The sequence below is a fragment of the Erpetoichthys calabaricus genome, chromosome 6 (assembly GCF_900747795.2).
Source record: "Erpetoichthys calabaricus chromosome 6, fErpCal1.3, whole genome shotgun sequence".
In the NCBI taxonomy this organism is placed as follows: domain Eukaryota; kingdom Metazoa; phylum Chordata; class Cladistia; order Polypteriformes; family Polypteridae; genus Erpetoichthys; species Erpetoichthys calabaricus.
In genome coordinates, this window is record NC_041399.2 from 35,920,061 (window position 1) to 35,934,256 (window position 14,196).

The 14,196-nt window shown below is 35.8% G+C and overlaps 1 protein-coding gene across 15 annotated transcripts in view; it reads left to right on the forward strand.

The window, feature by feature from the left end:
* The window catches only part of dtna (dystrobrevin, alpha), a 468,481-nt gene that overhangs the window by 353,556 nt on the left and 100,729 nt on the right, over positions 1–14,196 (forward strand). For all 15 annotated transcript variants that reach the window (XM_051929100.1, XM_051929099.1, XM_051929098.1 and 12 more), the window contains 2 exons: positions 4,417–4,583; positions 8,680–8,804. In XM_051929100.1, the coding sequence (XP_051785060.1) occupies positions 4,417–4,583; positions 8,680–8,804 (292 nt within the window). The remainder of the gene's footprint in view (positions 1–4,416; positions 4,584–8,679; positions 8,805–14,196) is intronic.

Consider the following 14,196-nt stretch of genomic DNA (forward strand, 5'->3'; position numbering starts at 1 on the left):
TTCCTTCTACCTGGAGACATCATCATAATTTTGTCACTGTAATTACCACTTATATGAAGGCTTTATGTCTCTATCTGTTGTCACTTGATTGATGAAATCAGTTGAGAACACCTTGGTATTATTCATCAACATGGGTTTCTTCAAACCTTTGTCATTGACAGTTATTGTATTACATTACTTACCTTTCTAAGATCGTTTATAGTTCTTCCATCAGTTTTGATTTTTATTTCAAGTTTCTACAATAAAGCCTTTAGCATTACCTTAAAAAGGCAAGGTGAAAGAATTCAGGCTCAATGTACACTGTTTCCTTTTTGAACCATTTAATTTCTCTTAGAATAATGCAACTGCATTAAATAAAGCTCATGCCCACATTCTCCTCGTCAGTGCATGTGTTTGTTTGGTTTTTTGGGTACACCGGTTTTCCTCCAACATTGCAAAGAAATGTGCGTTGAGGTTCTTGGTTTATTGTAAATATACCATGTTTGTGAGTAAGCATGGATGTGTGAACATAAGTACGCTCTGATACAGACTTGCACCCCTTTTAGGGTTGGTTCGATGCATCCTTGGTTATCATAATTTGGTTCTATTCTTGGTTATCATAAAATTCTTTAGCAGACAGATAGATTGGCGCATCCATCCATACTTTTTGGTTGTTTTTGGGACTCCTTAGTATACTTTGTAAGTTTAAAGACAATAATTAACCTCCTCTCCTGTGTTTCAGCACTGTCCAGTGAGTGCTCCTGAATTTATTATTTTTTTTTTTGCTTTTGTTTGTCTGTTGAATTGAATCTAGCTTTCATATCTGGCCTTCATCCTCCATTTTTAATGTGCAGTCTTCCTGCTGGTAGAGGTCAGAGAAACTGTCAATTTGAAACTCCTCTGCTGTCACCTTTTAAACTGAACTTTTCCGCTCTGTTGGCTCTTGTAGCATCATCTTCTGTGCCCGCCGAGACACCAAACTTAACTGCTTCTAAGTCCTTGAACAATTGAGACTATATATTATTAACACCCATGATTTTATTATTGTCTTTTCTTTATAATATATCCTATTTCTGTGTTGTTTAATAAATTGCATTTTGAAATCTGCAGCATTTCATACAACTTTTCTGTATATTCTTTCCCTCTTCTGTGATCATTTCTCTGAACTTTATCTTTCAGTGTTTTTAAACTGAACGGTGTCTTTATGTCTTTAGCTTCTTTGATAAAAATTCTTTCTTTCTGTTTAACATTCTGTTAAATTATTCAAACTTTGTTTCTGAGTCAAAAACCATGCTCAGTGATTAGACTAGCTAATTTGTCCACTTGCTGAAATGGTATAATAATTTTAATGCATAGTTGGCTGCTGCATCACATATTCCATGTCCTATGTTTGAATCATGTGCCCTTATATCCATGTGGAGTTTTCACCTTCTCATCATATCTACATTGGTTTTGTTTTGGCCACTGTGGTTTTCCTCCCATATCCCCAAAAATGAGTTGATTGGTTTAAATGGCAATTTCAGAGGGAACTGAGTCCAAGCATGGCTGTTTGCAAAAGTGTGTTATGCGATGGACTGGCAACCTGTCCAGGCCTCTTTCCTACCTAGTTCCCAGTTCTCTGGCCAGCTACAATCCTTTTTTTCATTATTTTTATTAATTTTAATTAAAAGCAAATAGCAAACCATACAATTAAATCAAACTTAACAAAACCAAAACCTCACCCAAAAGAAAGAGAGGAGAGCCAGCTTCAATCCTGAACTCAATTTAGAATAGTGTGAGAATGTTATGTTTAGCTATCATGTATAATCAAAATATTTAATAATAAGTTACAAATGTTTACATTTTTCAAGTATCCATCCACGGAGCCCACTTGTTTAATTTTAGTATTGAATGTTTATGACACTGTTATTGCAAACAGCTGATGTCAGATAGTTCCTGTAGTTGTTAAAATCCTTTAAGTATTGTTAGCAGTATTTACATTTTATAAAAACTTCAATTGACTTTTAGATAATCAGCAGAAGGATGAACCAGTTAGAGCAGTAATTGAATGACTGCCCCTCTTATTTCGGTCTTCTTCTTTTATTAAATTATTGTCAAGTGAAACTGAAGTATTTCTACATGCTTAGTTTATATTAGTAGGTAGCACCAATAAATGTATCTATTACATAATAAAACTGTTAGGTGTGTCTGTCTGACTGGTTCATCTGAGCAATCTGACTGGTTAGTTTGGCTTTGGTAATGTGATCAGAAAAGAAAGCGCGAGTTTTGAGACACACCAGGAGGAGGAAATATGTAAGAGGCATGCTGAGAGTCACTTTGAAAGACAGGATGTTTAAAATCAAACAGAAGTGAACAAGATGCCTCCAAATGACAGAGTCTAAGAAATAGGCTTGATGGGAATGCCCTCGAGTGAGGGAGTGCCAGGCAAGAGATGTTCAGACACTCAAGGATACCAAGGAAAGGCACTGAAGGTACACATAGGGCAAGATATATCAGGTATTTTTGAATTTACTCTATTAACTTGTCTGTAGGTAACTTGGCTAGTAGTGAAATAATGTCAGAAAATGTATTTTTGCAAAAGAAAATGAATAAGTACAAGTGCAAATTTTAAATTGAATTACAATACAAGCATGTCTACAAGAAAGGCAAATATAAATTTTAAACTAAATCATTCACAGAAAGCTAAGCAAACAAAAACATAACATTTTTAATTGATTCACATTATCAAAAAGGTTACAATTAAGCTTATAATGCTTATACTTTAACTTCTAAGGTGAAATCAGTGAAAGAGGGTGAGAGTTGCAGGAATACATATTCTTTGGGAGTGAGGGGGAATTACATTACTAATAAATATATAATTTATTAATATATTTCCATGCTCCTAATAAATATATTACTTATTAATATATTCCCTTTCTTATTTAGGCAATGAATCATGGGAATATAGTGCCTTTCCTGTGCTCCGTGCCTAAAAGGCAGTGTCAGATTTGTATCTTGAAACTCTAAATGCATGTCACATTTAAAGGCCGCAATTGTTAAAATCATGCCACTCTCTTAGTGCGTGCCTATTTCCAATATTACTGCCGAGTTTTCACGCTGACGCAAGATGGCCATTGCGTCGCTTGTGTAGCATAAGGTGTAGGTGATATTGGTATCCATTCCAAAGTGAAGTGTCCTGGCAAAAACAGGGAGTAAACTCGAAGCTTGCCTTCAAGTGTTTGTGAATAAGGTATTACCTTACACAAGCCTGGCAGATGCTCCCTATGCACATGCGTGTGAAAACAGGAACACTACTTGAAAGCAAACAAACACCATAGACCACTTGATCACAGTATGCCCACTTCAAAAATTCACATATATTTAATAAATTAATTCAATTCACTTTTGGAATGGATGCTACAATGCTTTTATTCAATCTGTACTTTCCCCCATGAGGGGAGCCTATAGATTACTGGGTGGCTTGCTCATTAATTTTTGTGGTAGGAGAATCAGTAATTCATTTGTCTATTTCAGGTTATTACCATTATTTTAACTAGTATAGTTAAACCCCTCATAGTCCCCACTTACCGAGGAGCCATGTTGATTTCCTGGAAAAGGAAAAGCAGTGGAAGTTTTTTTAACTGTAATGATCTATGGATTGAAAAGGGATGAATTAGATAGGTACAGTATAACTTACTAAATCCATGGCTGAGCTATCTGTGTAAAATGTGTGCTTCCTCAAAATAATTCTAAGCCAATGTATTACTGAAGTCTTCAGGCAATAACAAATGGCCTTAAACTTGTGACTGGTTCGTCCCTAAGGGGGCAGATGACCCTTAGTGGGTGAAGAAGGGTCATTGGGTCATTATTCAACCCTATTCTGCTGATTGTACCCTGGTGGTCATTATAGGCATATGTTTTTGATATGCAGTGAAAGACAAAAGCCTGTTTACTCTTCAAATTAACTATGTTGAAGGAGGAGCAGTTTAAAATGTCCATGCATCCATTTTTCTTACCCACTTACTACAGGATTGTGAGTTGCTTTAAAATGTACAGTAGATGTCACCAAAAGGAACTTGAAAACTGGAGGCCTAAGAATACATTACAGTATATTAAGACTGTCCATGAAGTGCCAGCCTCTGTTCCAAATCAGTGGTTATAAGATTAATGGTCTTTGGATGGTAAGGAAGACCTTGTCTGATCAAGAGATTGAGAAGGAGCATAGTGTAGAGAAAAGCATATATGTAGGGCAAACAAGAGAGTCCTCTGTGTGTGTTTTATTTATGCTCCAGCAAAAGCCATTTGTTGCATTGTAGTTTCAACATGCCAGCTTTAGTTAAAATCCTGACTCATTACTTTATTCATTATAAAGGAAGACTTGACTGTCTCTGCAGGTATGTGCTATATCAGGAATGCCATTTGTTTCCTGATTCTCTTCTAATTTGTACCCCTTTCCAGTTTTTCACCCAGTTGAGTGCTCATATTGCCACAGCGAGAGTATGATGGGATTTCGGTATCGCTGCCAGCAGTGTCATAATTACCAGCTCTGTCAAGATTGTTTCTGGAGGGGACATGCTAGTGGTTCCCATAGCAACCAGCACCAAATGAAGGAATACACGTCATGGGTAAGAAACTGGGCAGTGGGGGAGTGTTGTAAGCATATTAACCTGGCTTGCACTGGATTGTTCTGCCTCATTAATTGCCATAATTAGAATCTATTGTTAAATACACTAATGCAATTTTTTTAAGGTAACCTGTTATATATTCTGCACACTATCTTAGAAGAACTAATTTAAATAAAACCCTCTGGCAATTGTTACTTTTTTTTCTAAGGATATTTCAAACTAACTGTAAGCATCTCTCGTGGTACATCAGTATGGTTTATTTACAGTGCTCAAGAGTTCAGTGTTTGCTGGAGCTGATGAAGCCTGTAGTAGAGTTTCCATGAATGATTGCAACTTTAGTTAAGAAAAAAAGTACTGTACTTTATTAACTCTGATCATTTTTAGTCATGAGCAAAAAAAACTGCAGGGTGAACAATATTGCTAAAATTATTATAGTGCATTGCACTGTCATAATCATGCATCACTTAATGCAGTGATATCCCAAAGAATAAGGACAGCTGATGAAGTCTCCTTTTCTATATTACTTTGTTATTTTGCTTTCCTCAATATTATCGCTACATAATATTTCCAGGAGAGAAAGTGCAATGTTGTATCAAGCATTTTCCATCAAACTCCTATTGATCGTTTTAAATTCATATACGATTTAATTTACCGTGAACAACTACGTATAGCTTCTTCACAGGAAGAGATAAATGGGTATCACAACCAAAGCATCTCTAGCTGTATCAGAGCTTGCCATAATTTATTTTATTCATTTTTATCAAGGAGAAATGTGCCCAGTGACACAGAGATAATCATGAATCACAAACAATCATTTGTTATTTAAAAAGATAAATTGCCCACACTGTATGTGCCGTAAATGTATTTTTTCTTACTGTGTCATCCACCGCTATGAAAATCCCACTTGTGGTGTACCAGCTGTAATCAGTGGAATACTCAAATAACATGAAGTCAATGGCATGAGACTGTTCATTTTCATTGATTTTAAGACTAAACAGTGCTTAATGCTGCACATTTTATATTAAAATGCCTTAACACGAAAAGCCCACAATGACGATGAGTGCCTACTGTATATCTAAGTCAGAACAGTATATTTTACAATATCTTAGTTTCTCATCCACTGTGAAAGTGCAATAGTAAATAATTTAATTTCTTTTTGATTCTTAAACTTCAAATTATTATTTGTGAATAGTGATGAACAAAATCAGCAGAGTTCATTTTACCCTGAGTTTGGTGAAATCATGAAAAAGTTTAAGAATTTCACAGAATTCTGTGATATGCATTGAAGTTAATGGTAAAGGAGGAACTGAGCTAGTTTTGAGTGGATTATAGTGGTGCTGTGGTCTTTTAAGCATCTCTGAGGGCTAGTGAAGCATCTCATAACTATGCCGGACTAATGATTATGGCGAAAAATATGATCTGAGCTGTGTGGAAGCAGTGCCACTGTGTTTCAAACAACAAAAGACTCAATAAGCACCAACAAAATACAACAAATGGCCCCACAGTAGCAATAAGCAAATAAAATACAGATAATTGTGCCAACAGTTTTGGGGCATACATTGGCCTTGCCACGAAGCAGTGGCATGGGACTGGCTCGTTCTGTTGTTTGAGGTTGCGGCTCTGGATGCAGCCCGAAGGTCTTTTTCGTTTTCCATGTATCTGTCAGATGCATCATTGTTTTTTCTTCCATTAACAAGACATGCCTGATAAACACTAATAAATCTTTCATTATTAATGTTATTTAATGGGGTCTCATTCTGATATGAGGTTGGGGAGGGGGTGGGCTCCTTTGTTTTGAGATCATAGTTGGGCACAGGGCTAATTATGCATACAAATTAGCCATGCAGTGCCGCCACCTAGAGATATATATTATATGTCCAGTGACAGTATTAATGTTGGTCAGCTAATGTATCCCTCAAATAAAAATACCACAGGTTTTTTTTTCCTTTTTTTAATGCATGCAGGATGAAAGTCCAGTTCTGAAATTAAGCATGTGTCAAGCAGATCAGCAACAATTTTACAGTAGGCATGTGTAAAAGTTCTACCTATGGCTGCTAAAGCTCCATGATTTCACACTGGCCTTGCATAGCATCATGGGGTGCAAGGAAAAAAAATGTGCCTAAGCTTGCCAGACAGTGAATTTCCAAGAAAATATTTGCCAAACAAGGTGACCAGTGAAAAGAGCATATTCATTGTGAAAAATACTTTTGCAAATTTCACCTACCAGCATGGCGTTTCTTTGTGAAAAATGGTTTACCTGAATATTTTTTAGAATTAGATTCTGGTTAAATATAATTTGTTTTGAGATTTTTAAAAAGAATAAAAACCGTAGAAAGGCAAAAACTCAGATGATATGTATTTTGTTACTCTGATCCCAAAACACAGTATACAGTGCAAACAGGGTCCCAAACTTTTCTTTTTACAAATTGAAAAAGCGGGCTCCCATGTACTTGAATGTAGTGAGGAGACATGGGCTGTGCTTCCCCTGCCTCACCATTCCCAGATGCCATTGATTGGTAGGCTTGTATGTGAATTACAACGATCATTAGGAGTTTGATGGAAAATGCTTGATACAACATTGCATTAGTGATATAAGGAGAGCGAGAAAGAAACGTTTATCTTCAGAAGTCTGTGGGTGCATCTTCTTCAGCTTCCCAAGAAATGAGCCCCCGCATTACCTGAAACAGTTGGCTGGGATGACACCCAATGCTTGGTTATTTGGCTGCCTCCGTGACTTGGAGGAGGAGAGCCTGGATAAACCGCAGTTGCTATTATTACATTTGTTTTACATATATCCCCAACACATTACCTTCTTGAGTCTGACTTAACGTTTGCCTGCATTTTTGCTCAGTTTCATGAAGATTTCATATATGAGCTTAGGATTTAATAACAAATGCTGGCCAGTCAAATGTGCAGCTTTTCATTCAAAAGAAGTAAAAGTAATACAATGTTTGGAATGCCTTATATTTTATCATAATAATATGTTAACATATTTAGTCGTCTTTTTGTAAGCAGTGAGTAATATAACCAAGTTATTCTTAAAAGTAATGAATCCCCCAATACAATGTGCCTTCATGTTTAGAATTCATTGTGGACTTCACCTCTTTCATTTCCCTTTTATTTGAGAACAAGAGGTCCATGTGTCCAATTAGTAAGTTAGTACTGTTAGTTATGTCTCTTGTACTTTATATACTAATGTGATATATTCACTCACCAAGCAAGTTATTAGGAACACATGTACACCATAATTGTTTACCCCTGCAATTATCTAATCCACCAATCAAGTGGCAGTAGTGCAATGCATAAAATCATGCAGACGCAGGTTACAAGCAGATGCAAAAATGCAATGCTTCAGCCGCCCAGTCCAGCTTGCCAGTCAGTTCCTGCTTTGGCATTTCACCTAGGGGCTAAACTACTGCATGCAAAAGCTCTTATCTGATCTGACAGGGTCATGAATGTACCCCAGCAACTACTACTTCCTAAAGTATTTCTTTTTTCTAAATATATATTTTTTAATCATAATATTAGTACAGCATCCTCATGACACTGGGCCATTGATTTGTGAAACTGATTAGAATAAAATCCTTCAGCCACGGTGTTATCCAAGAATTGAGCTTGGGAACCACTGGTCATTGCTATGGGTCTCAGTCAGATTTGTTTTGGGGATATTGGGTAGTGGGTAATGATAATGTTTTTAAGTATCAGTATTTCTTCCTTTTAATAAATATTAATTATAATGTGCATGTTCAACATGAGTGTTTTAGGAGGAATTTCATAATGTGGAATAATCAGGTTCAAGCAATGGTTGGGGTTCATAATAACTGTGATGTTAGATGAATACACCAGAGAAGGTATTTTATTTGTATGTCTCATACGCTTGTATTACACCTCAATATTTGATATTGCAATTTCTTGTTTATAATATAGTTAAAATTATGGTAAGATTTTATTGTCACTAGCAGTATAAGCGGATTGATGTTCAGATGTTTAATTCACAGGCTTATCATTACAATATTGTGATCCTTACTCTGTAGTATCTCTAGTTAGTTGTGCTTCTTTAAACCCAAGTTACCTGTAGCTTCCTTATTCCTCTCAGAAATCTCCTGCTAAGAAGTTAACTAATGCACTTAGCAAGTCCTTAAGCTGTGCTTCCAGTCGTGAGCCTTTGCATCCCATGTTCCCTGACCAGCCTGAGAAACCTCTAAACCTGGCCCACATTGTGTAAGTACTTGGCAAAGGCATGTTGGACTTGTTACCCTGTGTTTTCGGTGTTTTCAGTGTGAATGAATTCATGATGAGCTTTGTGCATTTGTATCTACTGTACAGTATAAAAGCTTCTTTTCAGGGCTGTTAACCTCTTTTGTTCTATAATGTAAGGCATTTTAATGAATGTTAGCAAGTATTAGTGCTGAGGCATAGCTTTTTATGGGTCTGTACTTAAAAGGTTTGATCTGGTCCAAGTGACCCTTGGAGTTTTATTGAAGACTGTTAGTAAAGCAAATACTTGTTTTGCATGTGGTTACATTCACTTGTGGTCATTTTCAAACTTGACTAGAGGTGAGGATTCCAAGGGTAGAGCAGAAAATTAGCCTGAATGCTTCTTATTCACAACACCAGTCATGAAGTTTATGGGGTACTAAACACTAACAAAAGGACAGTAATGATTACACAAGCAGAAAATGCGGCAAAGGTGCTTATCTTCACTGACCTTCCCCTACTTCCTGTGTGGTATGGGGTCAAGTTAAAAGAATGTTGACCCAAGTGATATACTGTACATGTATACACTTTGTGTTATTGTATAAATTTGATTAGTGATAAATCCAAGGAAGTAAAAACCACGCAGTATTAGACATCCCCTCTGTGACTCAAACCCACAATCTTAAAATTCCCAGCCCTGCTTGTGAAGTGCCTTGGTAATTTAAGCTAAGTGACTACCATTCTTTTTCATCAGTGCAGGCTTGGTGGCATTTTTAGAAGGTCCTCACATTAACTCTGTTATAAAATGGTCACAGACTGTTTTGTTTCATTATATGGTGCATTTACAGGGCACCTTCTGCCCTGTATGTCTTGCCAGTCTGTCCATCTGTCTCTCCACGTGAAAGAATTCAGCACCCAATAAACTGATTTTCTTGAAGTTTGGCAAACTTATATTCTTCAGAGTAGCTTGTCATGACAGTTAAATTTTCTTTGCAATAACTCAAATGGGTCAGGCTGATAAAATCTATGAAATTTTAAAATCTCCTGTTGAAAAGCATTGGTGAATTTGTGACCTTGTCAATCTTAAAATAGAGACACACTCTGTTGTACTTCAATTATGGATTCGTTCACTGTGTCTCACTTCAAATTGTAAATTTTGTACATTTTCCTCTTTTACTTGTTCAAGCGGTACTCCTGATAGCAAAACTAATCCCCAATATGAGTTAGTTACTGATAGAGATGTGCGCCAGCCATTGATATACCAGGTGACTTCTCCTGCTGCTTGAATTAAATTACATTAACCCTAAAAACAAAAAAAAGGCACTTATGTAAAAGTAAATGTATCAGGAAAGACTCTTAAGTAGGTGTCTCTCTGTAAGCGAATAAATATGTCCTTAGTATTTCTGACATGTGAGGTTGTTTTTAGTGCAACAACTGCCTTTTTTGAATTTTATACTATTTTAATATCTCTCTGACACTATATCAGTAAAATTCCAGACTTGCTCTCCATCATGGTCTGAAGCAGCCAACAAGGTTGCCTTGAGACAAAGAATTTAAATGAATGCTACAGCAAGAAATGTTTTTTTTACTTCTTACTCACCCCATGTAGTTTGTAGGGATGGCCATGAAAAAGTTTAATCTTATGTTTTCATGCAGAACAGTGATTTAAAAAAAAAAAGTTTACAATATAACAGAAGGCAATAGTGACCAATGCTATATAGTGGGAAACATTGTGAAAAACTTACGGAAAACGACAAAAAAAAATCTCAAGTCAAAGCTAAGACTCTTGATCAGTGAATGATGGGGAGAGATGGATCTTCAGTTCAAAATGTCAAGTCCATGTGACTTGCTTTTTCTGTTTATGTTGTGCGCCCATTTTTCTGGAATATCAATTTAAAAATATTTTAGCAAAAATGCATGTGTTTTGCTCATTTTGAGCATACGACCAGATAACTGACATGTAGTTTATGTGACATGAGTAACATAAGATTTTTATTTTCTTTTTTCCATGGACGTTTTTGACATTGTTGCTGTTGTACAGCACTGGTCACCTTTAGCTTGTATTACATCATAATAACTTTTTAATATGTGTTCTGCATGAAAGCATCAGATTACAGATTTTTTCACTCATCACTACAAACTACATGGGGTAAGTAATATAAGAAAATCATTTTTGGGTGGAGTATTCATTTAACTCTTCATCGGATAGGTCTTTTCAAAAATGTTATGTTTAAGAAATCTGAACTACAGTTATTCATAGAGCCTTAAAACCAACAGCTAACAGTAGCACATTAATCAATCGATGACATTTTTATATCACTTGAGTTGGAATCCTCTGTCTGTGAAAATGTTTGAGCCGCCAGAAGCATTTTTTTTCTACATTTTTAACTACATAATATTGTAAAGTGCTGTTAAAGAACACTAATTTAGTCTATTAGCACAGGTGATATCATTCTAATATTGCTGATATTTTTGAATATGACTCATTGTTACCGAAACATTTAATAAACAAAAATGTGATAACTGACTCTTTGATGAAGTAATTAAAAAAGTAAAATGCTCCAACTTTCAAAGCAGTTAATTTAGACATTAAATATAGGCACTGTTACACTATGCCTACATTTTCTTACTTGTTACTATATTAAGAGTCCTTCTAGTGTCCTAATTTTGCTGCCACTTTACATAAAAATATTTTTGTGTATTTTATACATTCCAATCAGATCAGACTTAGTTGTTTTGAACTTTTTTCATTCTTTTTCTTTTGATACCTTTCTGTAGCATATTTTTAGAAAATTTGTTCTGAATTTTGATAAAGGAATAACCCAAAACCCAATACCCAAAAACAATATTTTTTTAGATGTTACTTATCACATGTACTTTGTAGTGGTAGTTGAGAATTTTCACATATAAAGAATGTTATGATTATAACAGAAGCTAATAGTGACCTCTGCTGTGCAACTAAAAATCATTTGAAAAAACATCTGTGTAATAAAGAAAAAATAAATCTTGTGTACCTCGTATCATATTAAATGAAAGCCTGCCTGCCTGCCTAAGAATTAATTCTTTACCTGTTGTTTAGAACTCCCCATCATTGGGACCCCTATCTTATTCCTTTTCATCAGGCCTTTGAGATCCCTGTAAGCTAGAAATCCCCCCCACCGCAGACTGCCTGGCTTTAAAACACCTTTGAGTGAACATTGTTTTACAAAATGGCCCTATGTTACACACCTCCAGACCGTCGCTTACATATACATGGAGGTTTCATGGTGTTGGCCCTTTGGTGTGAAGAGGCAAACAATCAGTTTATTTGATTGCTATTTTCATCATTTTAGTTATTATTGTTATGGTATTTCCTTTGCACTGTTTACAGTAAGTATTCTGTATTTGTAATTGTACATTTTTAATCAAGAATTTTGGTTTGGATGTTGACAACAGATATTTCAGTATGGCCGTTGTTACACTCCAACTTTCAGACTTTAAATGTAAATTGAAGTTAATTCCTCTATGAATGAGGTTGCAATAATAGTATCAATAGTCTGACACCAAGTTTTGTACAGTAGGTGTACTTTTAGAAGAGGGAGATTTTAAAAGCTTGTTGTCACCAGTTCAATAATGCTGTCATGTGAAAAAGTAAGTTGTGTGACTTTTCAGATTTGAACATGCAATCCTCCATGTTGGCTTGTTTTTTCTTAAATAAATACATTAATGAGAAATAAAAATGTCATGTGTTGTTCATTACCTGAGGTCTGATATATCAGATTTTAGGGTGTGCTGCTTGCTAGATGATTGTTAGCTTTGTCCTGATATGTAAAGTTGTATAATTTGAAAAATGGTGTACTTTTTCACATAATTGTGTACCTTGTCTTTCATGAAGTCCTTAGTATTGATGACTTACAAACTTTTTGAATCTTCAGTAGGGAAAACTCAGCACATTGAGTTTGCAAATCCTATGTATTGCCTTCTGACTCATGAATTTTAACAAGTTTTTCTTTCTTTTTTCCTTTTACTGCTGCATAAAAGGGATACATGGTAAGTTTATAAAGGCTGAATTACTGAAATGAAAGTGGCAGCTTTACTTTACCATATATGAGTAATACATATTCAAAGAGTTCAGAGCTGATACTGACTTTTCATTTAATTATTTATCCTTCAGAAAAGACGGCACCTCACAAGCTGGCCTATTGTTCAAAGATTTTCTTTAGAGTCATCTTTTGCAAGATATACTTGCCACCTACAATGCATCTCTGGTTTCAACCATGTCTACTTTTGTCATAAACAACACACATCTGTCAGTAAAACACATAAGAACATGAGAAATTTGACAAATGAAAAGAGATTATTCAGTCAATCAAGCTAGTTTGTTTAGCTAATAGCTAATCTGTTGCAATATCTCATCCGGATTCTTCTTAAAAGTTGTCAAGGTTTCTGCTTCAACAATTCTCCAGCATCACTACATTCTTGGCTGTGTTTGCCGTTCTACTTCTTTGTGATATTCTCGTTTATCATCTTTGGTAAATGGGAATGTGTGGCAAGATTTTTTTACATTGGCCCACATGACCTTCACAACCATGAAAGTGAGCTTACAAATACTATAGGTCTCTTTCACTTCTTTTCCTACCTCAAATAGTTCTCCTGATCACCAGTAATTCTGTTGATAATAAGAAAAACACTTAATATTCACATATGCTAAAAAAGAAAATGCTACATTATGTATATTTTCAGACTGTGCAAAGTAATCAGGAGTATAGCATGAATTCATTTCAGGGCAAGGAAGAGAAAGTTCATGCATCATAATTCTGTCTGTTATCAATCAGTTGGAACTGTCATAAAATATATATCAAAGGTGGGGGGGGGATCAAATCGAAAGTCATCCCCCCACCACCCACTCCCCCCTAGTGCTTTGACTATGAAAGTAATACTAATGCTGCAGTACATTTAGCTTGAAAGTCAGATGTTAGAGCTGGGAATGATGTCACACTTCAGTTGGCAGCATTCCAGTAAAGCATTTGGAAATCCAATATGGACATGTCCAGGGAAACCTTTGCTGTGCTTGCTCCACCTGAATAATTAGCAGTTGATAACAACGCATTATCCAAACAGCGTAGGAGCATGTCCACAGATAGAAGTTGGGCAGTCCTGTGTGTAGACTGATTTAATGAAACACAACTAGATAGAAGTGCTAATAAACAGTATAATATTGCCGCTTTCAATAAAGTTTGCATTGTACTTCGTCATTTTGGATTGGCATCATGATCTGAAGTCAGACAACCTTGGACTTGACAGAACAGCCCAGAGTTTCCGAGTTGTGGGGGTGATTTAATTGAAAATTCTTACTACGAACTCAGAAATTCTGACTTCCCACTTCAAATGGAAGGCAGCATAAGTCCATACTTGGAATAGCCAATATATCCATGGG